The 24,418-nt window shown below is 30.5% G+C and overlaps 2 protein-coding genes across 3 annotated transcripts in view; one reads left to right on the forward strand and one right to left on the reverse strand.

Annotated features, from left to right (window-relative positions):
* Positions 1–10,325, reverse strand: part of LOC125814625 (uncharacterized) — a 37,725-nt gene extending 27,400 nt beyond the window's left edge. The window contains exons 1-4 of one of the 2 annotated variants that reach the window (XM_049494093.1): positions 10,060–10,325; positions 3,773–3,994; positions 2,366–2,396; positions 1,722–1,906 (exon numbers count right to left, since the gene is read on the reverse strand). In XM_049494093.1, the coding sequence (XP_049350050.1) occupies positions 1,722–1,906; positions 2,366–2,396; positions 3,773–3,994; positions 10,060–10,173 (552 nt within the window). In that variant the 5' untranslated portion in view covers positions 10,174–10,325. Of the gene's footprint in view, positions 1–111; positions 488–1,721; positions 1,907–2,365; positions 2,397–3,772; positions 3,995–10,059 lie in introns of those variants that run through there. The other variant, XM_049494092.1, reaches the window with a different exon arrangement.
* An 11,848-nt stretch (positions 10,326–22,173) lies between these two features.
* LOC125814537 (two-component response regulator ARR2-like) lies at positions 22,174–23,902 on the forward strand. Its single transcript, XM_049493992.1, has 3 exons — positions 22,174–22,411; positions 22,615–22,691; positions 23,423–23,902. The coding sequence occupies exons 1-3, from the start codon at positions 22,174–22,176 to the stop codon at positions 23,900–23,902; spliced, it is 795 nt and encodes a 264-aa protein (XP_049349949.1).
* Positions 23,903–24,418: the final 516 nt, after the last annotated feature.

Below are 24,418 nucleotides of genomic sequence, written 5' to 3' on the forward strand. Positions count from 1 at the left end.
GTATACTGTTAAATGATTTATAAGAAAGCAATTCAATCATGTTCTTTTTACTGTTTATTTTTCTTGAAATTATGTTGATCTGTCAGATTATCAGGTTAAAGTGTGTTGTACCTTAACAGATGAATTCATCTTTTCAGTAACAGGTGTCATTAGTTGGAAGCAGAAAATAAGGGAATAGTCTGCAATGTTTGCCTCAAATCAATGTGGAGATAGAACTAAATTGGACTTATTGTTGATTGATGCTATATGTTTGAACTAGGGATGAGCATTCAGTCGGTTGTTTGGTTTTTAGAAGTTGGTTCGGTATTTCGGTTTATGGTTTGGTAAAAGTGAAAACCGAAATCAATCTGAAATTAGTTCGGTTTGTTCTTTTATATTTGTTTTGGTTCGGATTTTGGGTTTGGGATTTATCATGTTAGCCTTTTTCAAAATCTTCTCCTGACTGGTCATTCAATTCATCAGAACTTGTGGTAGCATAAAACCGTAACTTTTGCTTCCTACCAATGTAGTTTTGTCAGATAACATTGTTCATGTAACAGAACATATTGGGAAATACTTCTACACTTGATAGTTCAAAACTGACATTAATATTGCACCAACTCATCTTTTCCTTATTCTGAAAAGCATATAAACAAACACTGGAGGAAAGATATGAAAATTTGAAAAGAAACAAAGTGAAAATATGAAAACACAGAAAATTAAGAATTAAAATCCCCGTTCTTAATTTATGGCTCACAATGACTCAATGAATGTAAAGGAAATAAATCAGCAAACAAATAACATAAAGAAACAATTAAATTATTTTCCTTAAACTTCCTCTATTGGCCCACTTGTCGAATGTTTTCTCAGATTTTGAAGAATGAAATAATAACTTCTTTCAGTTATCCTTCCAATCCTTTACAATATCCCTTCTTCCCTTTGGATTCATGCCAATTTCTCACACTACTAAATCACAATGGTTGAGCACGTTACTTACAAGTACAAATTTCGATTTTTCAGTTTGACCGATTTTATTTCCTTAAGAATGAAAACCGAACCGAATAACTGAAATTTTAAAAAATTAAAATTGAAAAAATAAAATATTCTGTTCAGAGGGTTTTTTGGCTTGAAAAAGCCCATCCCTAGCAAACTTGAAACGGACGGGTACTTAATTAAAACCGAAGTCAGCCAAGTATTACTAAATGGCAAACTTGAAAGTTGAAACTGACTTTTTGAACAAATACCAAAATAAATTTTTAAGCGGACGGGTACTTATCCAAAAAGACTGATCACTTGATCAGGAATAACCTGAGTGAACTTGACTGAGCTATGACCCAGTATTAAATACTCCATTTGTTTCAATTTGGTCGTCTTACTTTCCTTTTTGGTCTATTTAAAAAAACTGTCTCTTTCTTAATTTGACAAATCTTTAATTTCAGAATTTCACATGGCATATGTACGACCACAAGATTTAAAGGGGGGATGTTGGTACATTATGCACATCTTTAGTTTAAGGCCACAAGATTCAAAAGTCTTTTTTATTTTCTTTAACTCTATGCCGAGTCAAACTAAGACAAACATATTGAAAGGGAGAGAGCAGCAAGTTTAAAATTGACTTACTGTACGAATACCAAATAAAATTGTTAAATTGAGAGGTACATATCCAAAAAGAACGATCACTTGATTGGAAAGTTCAGAATCCAGCAAGAAGCAAATGTGACACAGTTTAGAACAAAAACTACCTTGATTGACAAATTAAAGGAGGTTATGCGGTCACTTGCATGCCAGGCACGACTAATTTCATCTTTAAGTTCAGTTAAGCGTGCGACATACTCCTGCAGGGTGATATATTTAACACCTTCTTCAGCAAATCTCTGAGGATCATCTAGCTCCTCTAGATGTACATTTGCTGAGGGTTTCTCAGGGCCTACAATATTTTATCATTATAGCAATTATTGCCGAGGAAATAAAATAGTTAGTCTACCATATCAAACAAGTTCAAATGATACCCCCTTTACATTGTTCTTAGCTGCATTAGAAAATAAAAGGATGAGAGAACTTTAAAAGTCCATGAAAATAAAGAAAAAAGCTTTATAATCACTTCTTTTGTCCTGTTTTATATGAAAAATCTTTGATTGAGCCACACAGATTAAGGAACCAGATGACTTAATATTGATTTTGCACAGGTAGAAAACATTTGAAGTAGATTTGGATTAGGTATGCAAGTCATTTTTAAATGAAATAATGTATCACAAGCTTAAATCAAAATGTTTTAAACCTTGTAAAATGTAGAATATTATTGGGTGACAACATATGTAATTAATTTGGGACACTTCAAACTAAATAATGAGCCACATAAAGAAAATATAGTGAGGATATATCATACCCTTGCCTGTCTTCATAATTGAGCTTGACAGCTGTAAGGAGCAATAAAAAAGGTCATACAGAAACCCAGAACAGTATTAAAACTGAACACAATAAAACACTGATTAAAATTTTGTAATTTTTTTTTGTTGACACCCTAATTTTTCTTCTTCTTAACTTTTTCCTTCTCTTTTCTGTTGTTCATTTTAAGCAAAAAAGCTTCTGACTTGATCCCAAAGGTAGACAATGAAAATATATTAATCTTAAGATAAAAATATATTAATCTTAAGGTAAAAAAAACAAGAAATTCACCACCATTTGCAATTTGCTGCAGTGTTAATAGAGTCCACAACCCTCCACCCAAAAAGAAAAACTTAAAAGAAAAGAAGGAAACCAAAGCACTTTGGGACAAAACAAACACAATTTCATTATAAGATGCAGCTAGCAACTGCAGCATAATAAAAGAATTTCCATCTAATCCATTGAACATAAATAGAAATTGATAGCTCAACCTTAAAACAAATTTAGGGTGTGTTTGGTATAAAGGAAAATATTTGCCACAGATTTGTTTTCTTAAACAATAAGTGATTTTCTTAGTTTTTTTTTTTTTTTTTGAGAATTGGTAAACATTGTATTCTTCAGCATTAAGGATATGCTGGGGACCTTTAAAAAATTCAGAAAAGAACAAAAAGCATAATACTTACAAGGATCCTAAGAGTTCTAAAAGTTGATCTGAATCCTCTAATCCTATCTCTTTACACCAAAAATATAGAGATACAATGCAATTCCATTTAACCTTGTGAATGGAATTGGATATATCTTCAAAATTCCTACTATTCCTCTCCTTCCACACTGTCCACCAAATGCAATGTGGAATCAAATTCCACCAGGTCTTCTGTCTCTTGCTACCTCCTCTCTTGATCCAACAACTAAGTAAATCAGCTGTATGTTCGGGCATAGTCCATTTCACTTCTAAATAGTTGAGAAACATGGACCATATTCTGTCTCTTTCTTAGTTATTTTATGGTATTTGGTAAGTAAGCAAAAAGATATTGTCCTAAGAGCATTTCTATGTAATCTAGGAAAACACTATGGGGTGGGATGGTCAAGGGGTGGCGAGGGTAGGGGTTGGGGCGCTGTGGTGAGGAAGAGAAAACGATCAATGTCATTCATGGAACTTGTTTTTCATACTCGCTCTAGGGAAGTTATTTTCCTATTTATAAGGAACTTGATTAACAAAATATTTTGATCAACCAAACATGAGAAAATTGAAAAACATTGGAAAAGGGTTTTCTCCATACCAAACACACCCTTATACCTCAAACTATAAGAAGACCACTGTCAAAGGATCCACTAAGATCACCTTTCTTTTGGACAATTTGTAAGTAGCTCAACAACATGTGTGTGAAGATTAAAGTGGCATACTCACCGAAGAAATAGAGATCATTTTGGAGACGGGAAATTTTTGCATCAAGACTTTCTTGTAAGATGTCCACTCCTTGCCCAGAAAATGAATAGCAATATCTCTATATGGTTCACCTGCGATTTCAGTAGACGTTCTTCCTAAACCCTTCATGGAATCCTCTGGTTTTCCATGATTCTCCCTTAATGGATCAAAGAACTCATCCCTGCCATAATCCGTACCATCAACCTACAGACTCAACCAAGTGATGGAAAAATTAGGAAATGACAAAACATCTGAATATGCTAAGAAAAACAGAGCCCGTGATCAATCATAGAGTAAGGTTATTGACTTAACAATTGATGACCCATGGTGGTATATTGGTATCACCATTATAATCTTTTAAAATATTGAAGCACTAACAGCGGGTACAAGTTTAGCTACATATATGGCATACACAATCATCTGATTTCTTTTCCGGTGCTGGTTTTCCTCTTTTTCAACTAGCTTATTAGTCCGTTCTCTTATAGGAGTAGTTTCTTTTTGTCTTAAGTATGTCTTCTCTATTTCTGTTTTTTAAACTGTAGTGTGGGAACCAACTCGCTAACCTATTTTATCGAGTGCATGCATCTTCTTACAAGTGTGAGCTCTTCCCACCAAAATTTAGGCAGAAAGGATTAGGGTCTCCCGTGTGCTTCATTACTGCACAGGCTTGGGTGCACTTTGTTTGCCCTGAGTCTTAACATAAGGAGTACGGGAAGTCCAACTATAACCTGCTCTGGTGAAATTGCATTGCCTATATCCCAATAAAGTAGAAATCATGTGAACATGTTGAAATATTGATGTGAATAGATGGCTTGTAAGCATTGGACATTGTTCCATTGGGTGTGTCCATTAAGCTGTTATTTCTGTTAAGCTGTTAACTCTGTTGTATTAAGCTTAGCTGGCAGTGAGCTGTCAAAAGGTTATTAGTCAGTTAGGGTGTTATTGGGTGATTAGTGAGTAGATATTTTAGGAGTGGTCCATACATGTATATAAGGGTGTAGATACAGCTGTAAAGAGCAGTTCTGCTCATTTTCTCAATACAGAATTTCCTTTCTCTGCTTCTTCCTCTTCTGAATTCCTCCATTTATGAGTTTGTGAGCTTCAAGCTCAAACTTTACCATGGTATCAGAGCAGTCAATGCTGGCTGTGTAGACAATTGACTGAGACTAGCTCAGAGTTTATCCGTATAGCTAGGTCTATTTTTTGTTTCAGACATCGAAGATTCATCAATGGTGGCAAATAAGATCGATCAGAAAGATCCTCTCTACATAGGTCCCTCAGATGCTTCAAGCAGGGCTAATCCCTATCAAACTAACTGAATCTGAGAATTATGGAGTGTGGAGCAGATCGATGAGGATCTCACTGTTGGGAAAGAGAATATGGTTTCGTAACAGGTTCATGCATAAGGGGACTGTATAGAGATGAATTACATGAGCAATGAGAGACATGCAATGCCATCGTACTGTCTTGACTGATGAGTACAATCAGTGAGAAACTTCTTAGCGGAGTTGTATATGATACCAGTGCTTTTGCAGTTTGGGCAGATTTGAAGGAACAATTTGACAAAGTAAATCGAATGAGAATTTATCAGTTGCACAGGGAAATCACAACTCTCTCACAAGGTACTGATTCTGTTTCAACCTATTTCCCAAAATTGAAAAATTTATGGGGTGAATATGGTGCTATTGTACCTTCACCAAGTTGTGGTTGTCCTAAATCAAAAGACTATGAAGACCATCAATATCAGTTGAGGTTAATACAATTTTTAAGTGGATTGAATGAATCATATGAACAAGCACGTACACAGAGCTTGTTCAAAGGCACTACTCCATCTATAAACCAGCTTGTGCTATAATAATTGAGGATGAGATTCAGCATTCAGCTTGTCTAGTTACTGTGAATGAGAAACCAGATCCAATAGCTATGCGAGCCTGTAGAGATCAAGGAACTCAAAACTATAATCAAGGAAATTCAAACTATAGAGGAAGAAAGGTGCTTTCACAATGTGAATATTGTCATTTCACTGGACATACCAAGGAGAATTGTTACAAATTGATTGGCTACCCTGCTGATTGGAAACAAAGGAGGAAAATTGGAAATGGTAATGGCTATCCTAAGGGAACATCTGGTCATGGCAATTCTGTAGGATGTGGGAACTTTGGAACACATGGAGGTCAGTCTAGTAATTCTGGAGGATATGGAAACTTTGGACCACATGGAGGTCAGTCTAGCAACAATGGCCAACACTCTTTTGCTTAAGCAAAAAACATTTCTGGAAGCCATGGTGATCATAATCAGATTGCTTCAACTAGTCATGATGTGAATAATGCTTGTGTGGCCAAAGGACAAGTTTCACAGATGGTGAGTACAAGCAGATATTGAATCTATTGAGTAAGGATACAAAGGAGATTCAAACCAAATAACAAGCATCACTACTTGTTTAATGGTTAATGTTTTTTCAAATGACTGGATAGTAGATTCTGGTGCTTCTTACCAAGTAGACATCTGTTGACAGAAGACCATAGTTTGGCCAAATGCCCAAATCACAGAAGTATAAGGTGAATTTTCCCACAGGAGAGAGGGTCTCACACATTGTTGAGGCATCTATGTTTGGAAGGCAAGAAATTGACTGTTGTACATAATTTGTGAAGATGGAAGAACACCATTTTTTCATTAATGATGATGCATGTTGTGCTCTTTTTTATGAAGATGGGATGGGGTTGGGAATTTTTTTTACTTCAATTTTATACAATTTATTTCTTCTTGAATTTAATATTTATTCAATCAAATTTATTGCATTCACTCGCTTTAAAAGTTGTAATACCACGCACTACATCCGAGTCAGCAACTACAAGCCACATAAGTTCGGTCAATAGTCAGAGGTGTAAAGGTTGAGTTTTATTGGGTTTTAGTGTCTAATTGGAAAAGTCATGAGTAGAAAGGGTTTAGTTGACAATCCGAGCCAAGTATAAGGGTCTCTTAGGCTATTCCGTCTTTTCCTAATAGTGCCTCTAGAGCATCTAAGTCTTTTGATATTGTGTAAGAGGGTCTGGATTACCATGATACTTTTTCTCCTATTGCCAAGATGGTGACGATGAGGTGTGTTATTTCCCTTCCAAAGGTCGATCTTTATGTCAAATGGATATTAATAAGGGGAACTTTCACATATAGCCACTCAAAAATAGCCTAATTACTCTCCATAGTTATAGTTTGATAATTACAATTCGTAGCTACATGTTATATGGAGGAGAGAGGTGAGCGAGACTAGGAGAGAGAGGAGAGAGGCGAGAGAGAGGGGGAAAAGAGTGGGAGAAAGGTGAATTGTATATGTATATAGGTTAGATAATTGTATATTATACATATGTATTTGTATATATGGCAAGCGAGATTGGGAGAGGGAGGAGAGAGGCGAGCTTGAGAGGGCAGAGAGTGAGAGAAAGGTGAATTGTATATGTATATAGGTTAGATAATTGTATATTATACATATGCATTTGTATATATGGCAAGCGAGATTATGAGAGGGAGGAGAGAGGCGAGCGAGATTGGGAGAGGGAGGAGAGAGGCGAGCGAGATTGGGAGAGGGAGGAGAGAGGCGAGCGAGATTGGGAGAGGGAGGAGAGAGGCGAGCGAGATTGGGAGAGGGAGGCGAGAGGCGAGCGAGATTGGGAGAGGGAGGAGAGAGGCGAGCGAGATTGGGAGAGGGAGGAGAGAGGCGACCGAGAGAGGGGAGAGAGTGGGAGAGAGGTGAATTGTATATGTATATAGGTTAGATAATTGTATATTATACATATGTATTTGTATATTCTGGCGAATTATGCATATACAAATGTGGCTAATTACACAAACTCGAAGTCAGCTCGCGTAATTAATGTATAATGTTAGTCGTGAGTGGTAATTATAGCAAACTATAGCTATGATGAGTAATTAAGTAGTATAAGTTTGCTTAACCACGTAATTTTCCCTATTAATAATGCCTTCTTATAAGGTGATTTGTATGAAGAAGTATAAATGGAGGTATATATGGAGATGCCCGAGGATTTTGGCCTGTAGGGGGAGAAGAAGGTTTGCAGATTGCTCAAGTCCTTATATGGCCTCAAGCAAGCTTCCAGACAATGGAATATTAAACTTACAACTGCCCTCTTGAATGCAGAATTCATCCAGAGTGTACATGACTATCCTTATTCACTTTGAAAAAGAAGAGGGGAATGGTGATCATCTTGGTGTATGCTGATGATTTACTAATCATTGGAAGCAATGTTCAAATGATTCATGAGGCCAAAGAAGTAGTGCATCAGTAGTTCAAGTTGAAAGATTTGGGAGAGCTCAAGAATTTTTTGGGCATTCAAGTCCTGAGATCCAAAGCTGGGGTCATTCTGCACCAAAGGAAGTACATATTAGAGCTCATTTCGAACATAAGTCTCACTGGTGCAAAGCCAGTGTCTACTAAATTAGAATTCAACTTGAGGTTGACTACCTTAGAGTTTGATTAAGCTACTGTCAATATAGGAGATGCAGTCTTGAATGATATCACCTCTTATCAGAGGCTGATTGCAAAGCTTATGTATGCTACCATCACTAGACCTGATATCAGTTATGCTGTCCAAACTTTCAGTAAGTTTATGCAACATCCCAAGAAGTCACACTGGGAGGCTACCACTAGAGTGGTTAGATATTTGAAAGGTCCAGTTGGTCAAGGAGTTCGATTGCAAGCTCATCCTACTGAAGAATTGACTTGTAGGTGTGACTCAGATTGGGCTACGTGGCCCTAATACAAGAATATCAGTAACAGGTTATGTGGTTAAATTTGGGAGCTTCTAGTGTCCTGGAAATCAAAGAAGCGGCAGACTGTTTCCAGATATTCAACTGAGGCTGAATACAGGAGTATGGCCACAGTTGTGGCAGAGGTGACCTGGTTGCTTTGGTTGTTCACTAAACTAGATGTTCACATTCGGATGCCTGCCACAGTATTGAGTGATAGCAAGTCTGCAATGCAGATGCCAGATAGCAGCCAACCTAATCCTCCATTAGAGGACTAAGAACATAGGGGTTGACTGCACTTCATTCGAGATAAGATTAAGGATGATTTGGTGGAAATAGTGTATGTTCCTACACAGCAATAAATAGCAGATTTGTTGACTAAGGGTCTAGGACAAAAACAACATCATCACCTGCTGGGCAAGCTTGGTGTTCTTAACATATTACACCCTCAAGCTTGAGGGGAGTGTCGAAATATTGATTTGAACATGTGGCTTGTAAGCACTGGACATTGTTCCATTGGGTGTGTCCATTAAGCTGTTGAGCTGCTAATTCTGTTAAGCTGTTAACTCTGTTCTATTAAGCTTAGCTGCCAATTAGCTATAAAAAGATTATTAGTCGGTTAGGTTGTTATTGGGTGATTAATGAGTAGATAATTTAGGAGTAGTCCACACATGTATATAAAGGGTATAGATACAGTTATAAAGAGCAGTTCTGCTCATTTTCTCAATACAAAATTTCCTTTCTCTTCTTCTTCTTCCTCTACTGACTTCCTTCATTAATGAGTTTGTGAGATTCACACTCAGATTATATCAGAACACAAAAAACTTGAATGCAATTCTAACTTATCTACTTCTTAATAACTTTTTTTTTTCATAATGAAGCACTGAGATTCACCTGTAACTATTTTACTTAAAATTTTCAATTTGAAATTTTACCCACATTCTATTTTGGCTAATCTATACTGAAAAATAGAAGATTTAGTCATGATAATGAGTAGTTTGGCCATGAAATTTGACCCTGACATTTGGCCATGAATATTTTACTTTTCTCCGTAGTTCAACTCCGGAAAACGCGTTTCGCCATAAATTTTCAACTTGAACTTAGAATTTTCTAGAAATTCAAAAACAACAAAAAGGTGTTTTCACTTCAAATTACTCACAAAAAAGTCCAAAACAACTCCAATTTCTATTCATGACCAAACACAAAAAAAAAAAAAAAAAAATCATTTTTTTCACTTTGATAAACAAAATCTACTTTTTTTTCTTCAAATTTCACAAGGAAACATGGTCAATAACCAACTTAATTATTCAATCATGATCATATGTAGTCTGTGTTCATTACTTTGTTTAAAACCCTGATCATACTGAAATTGTTCACCCTAGATTCCACTTTTTGTACAATTTATCACAAAAACTTAATACTTTACAACATTCTCCATTGATTCAAATGCAAGCAGTAGGTAATAAGTTGCTGCGATTAATATAAACGAGGAAGAGAAAAACAAATTGAACCTGGTCAGACGACGGTGATTGAGGAGAGAGAGGATGAGTCTCTGCTGCCACACGAGAGAGGGAGTGAACTTGTTCTTCAGCTTTGTAATCTCGATGTCGAAATTTGAGTTCCATGAAGAATCAAAGTGCAGTATTTGCCAAATTGTGCAATTAGCTAACACTATGCTAAGCGGTCCGATTCGTGCAGAAGAGCAATCAAAGAACAAATTCTCAAAGGAAGAATTTCATAGAGAAAAAGATTCAATTTTGGTAAGGAATACTTATGAAATATAGAAAAGGGCATGATATAATTTCAACTTTGTCATATATATATATATATATACTAGTTTTGACGCACGTGCGTTGCACGTGAATATCAAATCATGTACTACACTTTTTTTTTAAAAATAGTGTGAATATTATTAAATGAGAAAATTAAGTAAGTAATTATGATAAAGTATAAGTTCCTATGAATAGTGGATGTAAATACTTATGATTACTACTGAAAGTTAGTCACTCTTAAATTGGGATAAGACACAAGTACCCCCTAGATTATGAATGAAATCTCAGAAACACACCTTAAATAAACTATGGTCACATTAACCCCCCCCCCCCAAACAAACTCAATTTTTGTAATTTTGTCCACCTTTTGGCTTTGTGGCACATTCAGCGCCCGTAAGCCAAAAAGGTGCACCTAATTACAAAAAAATGGGTTCATGAGGTAATAAGACCTTAGTTTTGATAAAGTGTGTGTCTGAGATTTTGGTTATAAATCTAGGGAGATTCTTATACCTTATCTTCTGTTAAAATCACTTAGTTACACCTCTTAAATATATTATCTCCTTACTGCCCTATAGTGCGTTACTTAGTTATTATTGTATTGTTGGAGTTCTTACTTTTAATATAATATAATATAATATAAATATTGATATAAAATATATAAGATATACTAAATTGGATTATTATATTAATTGAACATTCATGTTAAGGAGTGTTCAAATTTCACTGAACTTAAGAGAAGAATAGAAAACATAAAAAAATCTTAGTCTTAAAATGTAAGGAAATTCCACCATTTATAATTAACAAAGGGTAGCATGATCATGTGTAAATTTTTTCATATCATAAAAGTCACAACCCTTCGGAAAGGTCACTACGCGTAAGAAAAATCACAACTCCTTCAAAAAGTCGTAACCATTCAATATGAAATGGTGCCTTCTATTAATATCATTTAATATAATAAACAAAATGAATAAAATATAAAATATAGAAGATATACTAAATAAGGTGTTTTATGAAAAAGAAGAACAATGAAAAACTTTAAAAAATTAGTTAAATTTTTTGAGGAAACCCTTCTTTTTATAGCCAACAAAGAGTAGGGTATTACAAAATGGTTTGTGTGCCTTATAAAAACAAAATCACAACCCTTTAGAAAATTCATAATCCTTCAAAAAAAAAAATCACAACTCATTGAATAAGTCATAACTCTTTGGAAAAGTCACAACCCTTTGAAAAACTCACAAATCTTTGAAAAGTCGCAATTCTATAGAAAAGTCACAACCCTTCGAAAAGGACACAACTCATCGAAAAAAGTTATAACTCTTTGAAAATTTCACTACCCTTCAATGTGAGCAGGTGTCTACTTAATATAATATAATATAAATAAATAAATATAGTACAATACAAAACATAGAAGAAATACTAAATTTGGTGTTTAATTTTTGGTGTATTATAATAATTTAACATTTAAGTTAGGTAGTTCATTCTTTTAAAGTAGTATAGATAGATAAAAAATATAGATTTGTCTAATTTCAATTTGACATGAAATTTTAAAAAATAAAGAAGAATTTTAATTTAAGGATATGTAGAATATATAAAAATGTCTTTTAACTTTGTCGCCATAAACAAGTGCCCCCACCCCCCAAAGAAAAAGAACATTCTATATTAAACTGAATAAAAATAGAAGTACAACAAATAAATTGGAAATGGAGGAGTGCCTATTAAATCTAGTTTAGACTCTTCAAACAAGTTTTTGATTGAATTCTTTTTCTCCAATAGTTTGAGACTTACACAGCTTGAACACCAAGTTGTAGTTTGTGCAACAGAAAATCATTGAACTTCTTATCAAGTAGAAATTGCTGCAAAAGTATATTTATGGCTATGAAAATGAGTACATATTAATTATCTAGATAGTCTTCTCTTTTAATGCTGATTATTTCATTCTCCTTGTTGGATCAATTTTTGTTGATCAATCTAGTTTACCCACAAAAATATTGTAATTGCATAATTAAACAACTCTCACAATCTTTCTTGTTTTAAGAAGAAGAATAGAAATCTTACAAAATTTGTAGTTTAAAAGTGTGAAAACCTCTCTATATATAGACAAAAAAGGGATATAGATTTGTCTACTTTTAATTTGACATGAAGTTTCAAAAAATAAAAGAAGACTTTTCATTTAAGGATATGAGGAATAAATTAAAAATGTTTTTAACTTTATGGTTTTAAAGATGCACCCCAACCCACCAAGAAAAAAATATTTTATATTAAACTGAATAAAAATAAAAGTACAACAAATAAATTCGAAACGGAGGAGTACCTATTAAATCTAGTTGACTCTTCAAAGAAGTTTTTAATCAAATCTTTTTTCTCCAACAGTTTGAGACTTACACAGCTTGAACACAAATTTGTAGTTTGTGCAACAGAAAATCATTGAACTTCTTGTCATGTAGAATTTGCTGCATAAGTGTTATTATGGCTATGCCTATGAAAATGAGTACATATTAATTATCTAGATGGTCTTCTCATCTGAAGTTGAGTTATTCCATTCTAATTGTTGCATCTATTTTTGTTGATTTGTGTAGTTTACTCAAAAAAATATTGTAAAGCATAATTGAACAACTCTCATAATCTTCCTAAATAAGAATAGAAAACTCACACAATTTGTAGTTTGAAATTTTGAGAAAACCTCTTTGTTTATACCCAACAAAGGATAGTATTAAAATGTATTTATCATGTCTTATCAGATGAGTCACAACCCTTAAGGAAAATCACAACTTTTCAAAAATGTCATAATTCTTCGAAAAAATCACAACTCTATAAAATGTCACAACCCTTCGGAAAAGTCACTACCCATCATATATAAAATATAGAATATATACTAAATTTGGTGTTTTAATTTGGGGGGGTATTATAATAATTTAACATTAAAGTTAGGGGGTTCATGCTTTTAAGGTAGTATAGATATACTAGACATGGATTCTCATATGTATCATTTTTTATTTCAATTTATGTGATAAAAGACAAAATTAAAGAGTTGATCAAACTTTAATATTAATTTAAAATAGTTTAAATTTTTAATTATTGTTAACTATGGTAAAAATTTTTTTATGTCTTTTAACATTCTAAATTGCTAATTATTGTTGTATGATTTGTAATATCTTTTACGCAATTTTGAAATAATAAAGGTTATTTCTTCTTTCTCAATTTATGTGGTACTAATAAAATTTCGAGATTCAATCAATTTTTTTTGTCTTTAAAATATTCTATTGTTAATTACTGTAAATTATTGTACTTTGTAAGTAATTTTCAAATAATATATATTATTTCATTTGTTCAATTTATGTGTCACCGATAAAATTTGAAGAGTTAATCAAATCTTTTACATATTTTTATTTCTTTTGAATATTTAAGTAAATAATTATTGTGATTTATAATATTTTATACAATTATTTTAAAAAAATTAAATAACAAACAAAACGAATTCATCATAGGAAAATTACCAAAGCATCCTTCAATACATCATTAATGGGTCCCACTTTTTGTTTAAAAAAATATGCATATTGGGAGGATATTTTTGTCCAAAGTGGAAATAAAATAAGTATAAAGCATTAAAGTCTTTTAAAATTTGAAATTGTTAATTCTTATTGTATGATTTATAATACTTTTACGCCATTTTCAAATAATAGAGGTCATTTCTTCTTTCTCAATTTATGTAGTACTAAAAATTTTTTGAGATTCAATCATTTTTTTTTGTCTTTGAAATATTTCTAACTGTTAATTACTGTAATTTATAGTACTTTCTAAGAAATTTTCAAATAATATATATTATTTCATTTGTCTCAATTTATGTGTCACCGGTAAAATTTGAAGAGTCAAGCAGATCTTTTATATATTTTTGTATCTTTTAAATATTTAAGTAATTAATTATCGTGATTCATAATATTTTATACAATTATTTAGTATAGTAAAATAAATTTAAAAGAAACAAACAAAACAAATTCATCATAGGAAATTACCAAAGCATCCTTCAATACATCAATAATGGGTCCGACTTTTTGTTTTTAAGAAATTGCATATTCGAAGGATATTTTAGTCCAAAGTGAAAATATTGTGTAAAAAATGTGTATTTTTTGTGATTTTGAATGTTTTGTGGGGTAATAGGACGCACACAAAGTTAAGGTGTAATAAGAGAAAAATCTGGGACAACTTCAAGTATCACTTAATGTTTTTTTCTCAAAATCTAATTTACTTTCGTAAACTATGTGTCAGATCAAAATCAGATTAACAAATTCAAAAGAAATGAGTAATAAATAGCACATACAATGACATATTTATTATTTAACTAAATAATAAGGGAAAATGCATAAGTACCCCCCCAGCCTATGCCCAAAATCCCTGAGACACACCTAACCTTTACTAAGGTCCTATTACCCCCCTGAACTTATTTTTTAGTTAATTGTTTACCACTTTTCGGCCTACGTGGCTGAGTCCGTGATTTCACCTATGTTAAGCGCGTGGGTGCAGCTTTTAGACAGCACTGACCAATAAAAATTGGTCATGTGTTAAAATAAACTTGGAAAAAATAAATATTAACTCAATGGTCTTCTTCTTTATTATTGTTCTTCACTAGTATACGTACCCGCGCGTTGCGCGGCTATATATTAATTTAAAATTATTTTAATTTAATAAAATATCAAATACTTCAAATATTTTTATATATTGTCCTTTATTACTTTTATGTTGTATTAATAAATTAATATTTTTCATATTAAAAAATTAATATTTAATTTTTTTTCACATGAAATGTAAAATATCATAAGATTAAATGACATGTTAGTATATTTTGAATATTTATTTTTCGAATCCAAAACATTCTTTACATTCTGAAATTTGCGTCAAACTATAATAGAAAAATGATTTAATATAGAGTGGATATAAATAATGTAATAATAATGCATGTACTTGCTATATACATTTTCTTATTAATCATTGAAAATAATTAATTAATTAGTTTGTTATATTATTTTTTAAAACATTAATTTAATCTCTTAAACTTTCGCAGAAGAAAATAATAATTTAAATTTTAATCAATGATTAGATGTCGAGGAACTTATCAATTTTTCTAGTATTCTAATATAGTAATTATTGCGTAAATTCCTGTTATGACTATTATAAAATTTATCATAATTTTTAATACTTATTATTTTAATACAACGTGTAATCTTTACTTATTATTTTCTTCCCATTGTTATTTTTGTTTAATTATATTACAAATAATTCTAACAACAATTTCTTTTTTTATTAATGTAAAGATAATTTAATATAACGTGTAATTTTTACTTACTATTTTCTTCCCAATTTTATTTTTTTAATCATCTATAAATAATAGTTACAACAATTTATATTTTTATTAACGTAAAGATTTTGAGTAATAATTCTTCTTATGTTCTATTAATAATAATGATCGAAATTATTCACTATTAAAGTTTCTACATAATTGATATAAAAATTGAGGTTGCATACAAATAAAAACATGTTTGAACAAACAAAATAATTATATGCACTATTAGAGAGTACCTTCTAGTCTTATAAGTATCCTACAATTATGATAAAGTTGGAAAAGTGTAACTATCTATAAATAAAATAAAATAAAATTATATATATAATATTTACAAAATTTTACAAGACCAAATTTGAAATAAAATATATAAACATTGAAAGCTATAAACTAACTAAAAATATATTCACAAAGTAGATTCTAAGTTATATTTTTTTTATCTATAAATAAAATAAAATTATATATATAATATTTACAAAATTTTACAAGCCCAAATTTAAAATAAAATATATAAACATTGAAAACTATAAACTAACTAAAAATATATTAACAAAGTAGATTATAAATAATTTTTTTATCTATAAATAAAATAAAATTATATATATAATATTTACAAAATTTTACATGCCCAAATTTGAAATAAAATATATAAACATTAAAATCTATAAACTAACTAAAAATATATTAACAAAGTAGATTATAAATAATAAGATAGCTTTTTGAAATTTTGGAAAGTGTAAAAGCTACTTTTTAGAAAGTTGAAAAAGTGGGGTCCGACGCGTGTTGAACAAAGCTTTCAACCTATTTGGTTTATATTTCCACATAAGCCGAAAGTGGTAAAAAATTAATTAAAAAATAAGTTCGGGGGGGTAATAGGACCTTAGTAAAGGTTAGGTGTGTCTCAGGGATTTTGGACATAGGCTGGGGGGGTACTTATGCATTTTCCCAAATAATAAATATGTAACTAAAAATCTTATTAGCTTTTGGTTGAAAGCTAACAAGATAGTTACAATGATAGTTGCATTGTGACTTATTATATATATGTGGGCTCTAGTAATTCCACATGTCAAGTTAATGGGTAGCTTCAACTCCCACTTATATAATAAGAGAAAAATCTGGGACAACTTCAAGTATCACTTAATGTTTTTTCTCAAAATCTAATGTACTTTCATAAACAATGTGTCAGATCAAAATCAGATTAACAAATTAAAAAGGAATGAGTAATAAATAGCTCATACAATGACATATTTATTATTTAACTAAATAATAATATGTAACTAAAAATCTTGTTAACTTTTGGTTGAAAGCTAACAAGATAGTTACAATGATAGTTGCATTGTGGCTTATTATATATATAGAATATATAAATAGCGTGCTTATATACAAATACTCACATATACCATTTTCCTTTAACGAAAATGAAAAAAGAAAAAATTTAGTTTTATTTTTTTTAAAAAAAACCTATAATCCCATATGGATATATTTAATCCTCCTCAAACATATTTTTTTTTTACTTTTTTTGTTTCAATGACTAATTTAAATTTATTATTTAAATGGTCAAATTTATTTATGTTTCGCTAATATTCTTGTAAAACTTATTATAGATGACAAAAAAAAAACTTCTTCAAATACAAAAATTAAATTACAATATAAACAAAAAAAAAATTGTTTTAAATTATAATATAGCCACAAAAAAAAAATTAAAATTTTTTCTTTATACTAAGAAATGAAAGAACTAAATAAAATAAGAATAAGAAACTCAAATAATGAAAATCAAAGAAGTCAAAAAATAATTTATGTATGAAAAAAATTGAAATATACCTTGAACTTTGCTAGAAGAATCATATATACCCCTAAATGATTTTTAAAAAAATTAAAAGTCAAAAATATAAATTTAAAATTAATTTTTTCACTTCCGTTAAATGAAGGTATGTGTGAGCTCATTTTGTAATGGTAGGGTATATGTGAGCCGTTTGTATAACGGTAAAGGTATATACAGGGGCGGAGCTACGGTATTAAATGGGGGTTCGGACAAACCCACTGGCTTTTACGTAGACCCTATATACGTACTAAAAAATCATGTATATATATTTAAATATTGTGTGCGAACCCACATCAAACTAAGGTGTGTGGCGCAATGATAAGCGCGGGTAGCTCTGATTCTTTGGTTGGGGGTTTGAGCCCCACTAACAACTATTCATTTTTTTATTTAATTCAATTTTTCCGGATTTTTTTTATTTTGGATTAAAAATGTGCTTTGTGTCTATCTTTTACCCTCCTTTAATTCAATTTTTCCTATATAGATTTTTCTAAATTCTTTTTCAAACAATAAAATAGAAAATTGATAATTGAAAATAATAAAAAGGTAGTGTCATACTCCAAAACAACATCTGACAATTAATTTCAAAATAGATAATTGTAAGTAACAAAAATATAGTGACATACTCTAAAACAACATCTCACTATTGATTTCTTTTGAAGCATTCAATAAAATGTTAAACCCAAAAAAATTAAAAAATTAGGGTTCTAATTTTTACTACCTACTTCATTGCTACTGCTTGTTGTCAAAGTGCAGACCTCTGTCCTGATAAGTACTATTTACTCTTCTCAGTTCCTCCTCGGCTCTCCCTTTTCTTTTTTTTTTATTTGTCTTTACATAATATAACAATTTATTCAAGGATCTTATTATTAATCTTCGATTTTAAGACTGTTCCACGTATTAATAATTGATTATATTAATTAAGTTATTGTTTGCTTCTCAGAACTTCAACTTTCAGGGCAAGAGTGGCTCAGGGTGAAGCAAGTAAAACCTTCCCTTTAGGTCCCAACAATATTAATGGTGAATTTAATAATTTTAATTTTACTTAAAATAATATTGAGAATATAGAAAAAAATGTTCAAAAGTTATACTAAAATATAACACTTATCTACCTTTTACCAAAAAATTAGAACTTTGAAATGAATAACTCAAATCTTCATATTAATAAATGAACTATTTGAAAGTGTACCAAATGATGCATCATTTTTGTTTTCAAAACATAACAACTTGTCTAGTGAAATTTTAACGATTGTTATATTAGTCAAATATGTTGTTCTGTTTTAAAATTTAGAACCCACAAATATCAAATTCTGGCTCCGCCTCTGGGTATATATGAGCCACTTTCATAACGATGGGCATATCAGCTCCAAAATGGCAAAGTTGAAGGGTATATCAGACCCTTTTCCCTATATTTTTTTATGTTTTTATTTTTTTTAAAAAAAATTTTACTTATGAAATATATTATGCTTGTGGAATTTTTTCCGTTTAGAACTCATTTGGTACACATTTTGGAAGCATTTTTGGAGAAAAAAAATTGTGGAAATTTTGTTTGGCAAAATTTGCTTCAAATTTATTTTTGGGTCAAGATATAATTATTGTTTTCATTTAATTTTGAACTTGTCCCAAATTTTTATATTTTATAAAATAAAAAAAATAATGTATTATTTCGGATTTATTTTGCTTAATTTGTATTAGATATTTCAGATTTGTGTGTTTGGTTGTGAATTTTTTTTACTATTTTTTGTAGTTGAACTCTAAAAAACAAATTTGACCATCAAATTATAGAAATTAACTTGAAGTTAAATTTCTGAATTTTCAATAATTTGAAAAATAATAAAAAAGTGTTTCCACTTTTTCACTCCTAAGCTTTCTCATTTTCCTAATATAAACAGGCTTCAAGGGGAAAGTGAACACCACATTAGATCTTCAATTAACAAATTTACCAAAAGAGTTGCGTTTATCTTATAAATTCAGCCCTATATATAGAGTAGTGTCTTGTGTCTCCTCATTCTTATGTCTGAATAAAATAAAACTCAAATTATTGAAGAAATAAGTAATCTGATGGCAACTCCTTTTAATAGTATGATAGATGAAGTTCGTGTGATGCTTGTAGATCATGACAAAGAGAATGCTACTGAGATAGTTGGTTTGCTATAATCTTATAAATATAAAGGTGACATTTCTAAAAATGTTATATAAATCGTATAACATCTTTTTTTTTTTTAATATAGATATAACTAAATTCTATGTCATTTTTCATAGGAGTTTAATTGATATGATACTTATTATCTAATTTGTGATCATTTGACTTTTTTTCGGATTTCATTTATCTTTCAAATTTTGAATTTCTCTCTTTCTTGTTTCCATAATACTATTTCTATGCTTGTTTATGTTATTTTACTAGTTAATAAATGATTTTTTTGTGGTTAAAAGAAGTAAATTAGATTTTTTTTTTATTTGTGGTTCTTGCAATAACCATTTACACAAATGATTAGTTTCTTTCATAAAGATGTATATGATTTTTAAAAGGGGATCAATAGATTTATGTTGATTTCTGTGTCGTTCCAATTTAATCAGATTTTTCATCGTAAGGGACATATTTTTATGATAATATTGATTATTTAATCAACCTACATATGTGTTTTACACTTGGTCTTTTTGTTGAAAAAGAAGGGAAACTATTCTTTGTCAAATGGCCTAGAGAGACATAGAGTTGGAGGTGAAAATTATTTAAATTACTCAAAAAAAAATTTGAAGGTGGAGATCTCTAATTTTATAAATCTATCATTTTATAAAAAATAAATTCACTAGGGTGGTGGAGGCACCATATTAGAGTAATGGGAGGGAATAGAAAGAGTAAGAGAAGGACATGATAAGAGTTGATCTTGCTGTCAATATTATTTAAAATAACTTCTTCTTTTTTGTATTTTATTGGTGTAGATAAAAAAGTGGGGAGAGATATTTTTTACGAAAAAAATAATATTTTCTTTAAAGAACTTTTTTTTAATACACACCTTCTTTTGGTTGCACCTCAAGTTTTTTAAATATTTTAATTTTATTTAGTTTTTTCTTAATCGAAATGGACCAAATTTGAGTCTACTTTAATGACTACTTTTCAAATATTATTTTTAATTTTGTCTCAACCTTAATAGTTATTCAATTACTTTTCCTGCTTTAATTTGTGAAGACAATAAACAATTTTTAAAATTCTTGAAAAAAGTAAATAAATGTTATAATTATCTTACTATACCCCGAAAGCTAACTTAAATAGTAATTCTCTTGAACCATTTTACACCGAAAAAAAAGTATATAACAGGTAATTTAGGCAGCCAAACCCCCATCAATTTGGGTGGGTTTGGGGGAGGGGGTATAGCTTAAGTGCGTTTTTTATGACTTTTTCTTATTTGCTTTTGTTTGATTTCTCAATTACTTTGTAAATGTTCATTGATTGTTTATGTCTAAGTTATGTAAATTGTGTTGACTTGAATTTTTTGCTAGCTACTTTGTAGGTATAGAAGTACACATGCATAAAATAAGAAATTGTGTTGTACAAACAAATTAAAGTAACAAATTAATTGTAGGAGTGGTATTTAATAAACAGCCCTAATAATGATAAGAGTGTGTATAATATTTTTTTCTTGTTCTTAATACACTGACTTTCAAAGTGCATGAATATATACAGTTACGACCGTTGATATGGCTCTCGTGGGGATGTCAATGCTCTCCAAAGAAAAGGAAAAAATTGATGTGATAATAATCAATGTCCATTCACCAGATTCATTTTGTTTTGAACTCTTGAAACAAGTTGTGGCGTTGAATATAGTCTCTCTGTGTAAGTATTTAATCGATCTTTATTTTCTTGTTGTGTAAAGACAATTGTATTAATTAATATACTACAAGCAATCATTAACTATAAAATTCACCGTTAATCAATTTTTAAATAGTATGTAGCTAAATAAAGTTTGAATAATTCATCATTAAATAAGATTAAAGATTTTTTGTTCTTTAATTAGCGACATAAATTATCCGTTATCGAATCTTATTTTTTTAGTATATGATAAATGGATATCTTGTAAAATTTATATCAGTCAATATACTTGAAATTAATTAGTCACATAAGGTTTTACTAGATATGACATGAATATTTTAAGATTTTATTGCTATAGTGGGTAAAATTAGTTACTCTTATCAATATATACTTCAAAAATAATATAAAATTCATCACTAGATAGTTCATATGTAGCTAACATAGTTTGTTTTGATAATCTGTCATTATTGACTATTTTTAATTATTTGGCAATAGAAATTATCCAGTGTTAATCCTTTTTTTCTACAGTGATATGATATGCAATTGATTTGTAATGGTAATAACACATAAAATTTAGTGATTATGCATGAAACTAACTATTCACATAATGTTTAATATAACTCAATTCAAATTGCTAGTTTTGAAAATAATTATGCAATTGTATGTGATAAATATAATGAACTCTTTGCAAAGAAGGCTTTCTATGATGAAGCTTTCCTTTACTTCAAAAGGCCACTTGACAAGGAAATTGTGAAATGCTTGTGGCAATTTGTATTGAGTAAAAAAATACAAAGAGAGAAAGAGAGAGAAGAATTTAGAGATTTGGTGAATATTGTTGATGAAATTGGTAACAATAATATTGTTGGAGTAAAAAAATAAGTTGGGGAGAAGAATATGCCTATTAATACTAAGGAACAAAGAAAAGATACTAATGAGGTTGAAACAAATGTCATATCAAATGGAGAATATAGTCTCGGGAGGAAAAGAGGAAGACAAAACACAAAAGAGATTAATGAAGGAGAAAGAAAGATAAATGCTAGTAATGTAACAGTTACGCGAAAGGACTGCATAGAATGGACAATAAATCTTCATGGTAAATTTGTGGAAGCTACACAACAACTTGGTGAAAAAAGTAAGTTTACTTCATTATTAACTACTTTTCTCGACAATTCATTTCTATGAAGCGATATGAACAGTAGAAATTCATATTTATATATAACGTCAAGTAGTTTGGAATTAATGCATAGTAATTATTGTGTTTACTGATACCTTGGCTTGATCAAGGAGTATTTTACTAGTGATTAAATTTAAGTTACATTCTAATGAAACATGTAGGTTGTTTGCCGGAAAATATTGTTAAGGAGATGAATGTGTCCGGTCTTACCAAGAATCAAGTTTCAAGCCATCTTCAGGTAACATTCCTAAAAAAAGGCTAAGTTATAAATTATGTGTGTTTGGTATTGGGAAAGATATTTTCATGAAAATGTTTGCTTAGAACGATTTTTGATTTAATGCTTGGGAGATCTCATACTTTTCGTCAAACACTTGCTAGAAAATGGTTTGCTTAACTTTAATTTTGCTTAATTAATTAGAAAAAAAAAATTAATCTTACATCTGTCAGCTGATAAATGTTAGGTAACTATTCATAGTACTCAAAAGTTTTATCAAAAGAGGATTAGCGACAAACTTTTATTGTATGTCTAGTGATAGAAATTATTCTTTGTTATTTTTTTATTTTCTTGTAGTGATTATTCAATGAAATAATATTAATGACAATTTTTAACTCAAAAAACGATTTTTATCATTCACCATTACCAAACACCAATTATGTTTTCTATCAAAATAAGTGTATTTCAAACACATCTAAATAATAATGAGTTGTGATGATAAATATATCCCTAGTCCAAACTCTCCTTTGATTTTTTTTCTTCTTTCAGATGCATCGCAGCAAGAAATGGAGACCTCCAGAAGAGAAAAAATACATTCGTCAAGAATCGTCAAGTGGTTGTCAACAAGAAAATAACTTTATAGAGCTTGAGAGAATGCTTCATATTAAAAAAAAAATATTCCAAATCAAACCCCAAGAGTTAGAGAATTTCAACCAATTAACACAAACAACATTTTTGCTAGTTCAACTCAACAGCAACAACAACAGTTGTGCCGCCCACAACTTCAGGCTCAACCCCACTACCTTAACCCTTTTTTGTCTTCACAAAATAATGTTGATGGTCGGATACAAAATAATGGACCATTATTTGGTTCACAAGGACCAATTATTAGGAGCACCAATTATAAGCCTTGTTTGGAGTATAATAGTTGTGATCATCACAATTACAACATGGATGTCAATGCGGCCCATGTACCAACATATTCAAGTAGTCCAATGGCGTTCAATACAAATATTGGAGATGCGACAGTTAATAGATTGGGAACAATAAATACTAATTTTCCACAAGATGTTCGTGAACAAAACATGTCTAGTCCAAGCAACATTGTCACGGCATCAAATGCAGTTGATATTGAAGGAAATGACTCAAATGAGAAGGAAGATTGTGATTTGTATTTCAATTACAATGATTATCTCAAGTGTTTCAACAACGAAGAAGATAAAGAGGACAAATGAATTAGGAAACCCTAGAGATACATGTATATGTACAACTAGGTGTTTTTATTTTTGTGTTATTTTATAATTTGTCTTGTTATTTTTGTTTGAGCGGGAAAACTTGGGTTTCTGCCCATGTGATGTGTTTGTTTGTGTTCATTTGATTAATAAATGCCAATGTTTGATTTTAAAAAAACTTTTCTAGATCTGTATCAAAAAGAACATCAGGGGCAGCTTAAAGTTCGAGATTACCTTTCTATAGAAAAGTGATTTTTGTGTCCTCATTCCAACTATATACAACACAATTACCTTCCTACAGAGAAGTGGTTTTTGGGCCTTCCTTTCAACCTAATATCATTCTATACAACTAGATTTTAGCTAATTGAATTAGAGAAGTGGGTTGAATATGATAGTTATACTTTGATATCTTGCTTTCAACTTATTTATACCATACAATTCAGCTCGAGAAGACTTGAACTCATTATATTCCCTTTTGAACAAAATCAAGCTCTTTTTTAGATCCACCTCTCACAAGGA

The sequence above is a fragment of the Solanum verrucosum genome, unplaced genomic scaffold (assembly GCF_900185275.1).
Source record: "Solanum verrucosum unplaced genomic scaffold, falcon-dt-bn FXZP01000268.1, whole genome shotgun sequence".
Lineage (NCBI taxonomy): Eukaryota > Viridiplantae > Streptophyta > Magnoliopsida > Solanales > Solanaceae > Solanum > Solanum verrucosum.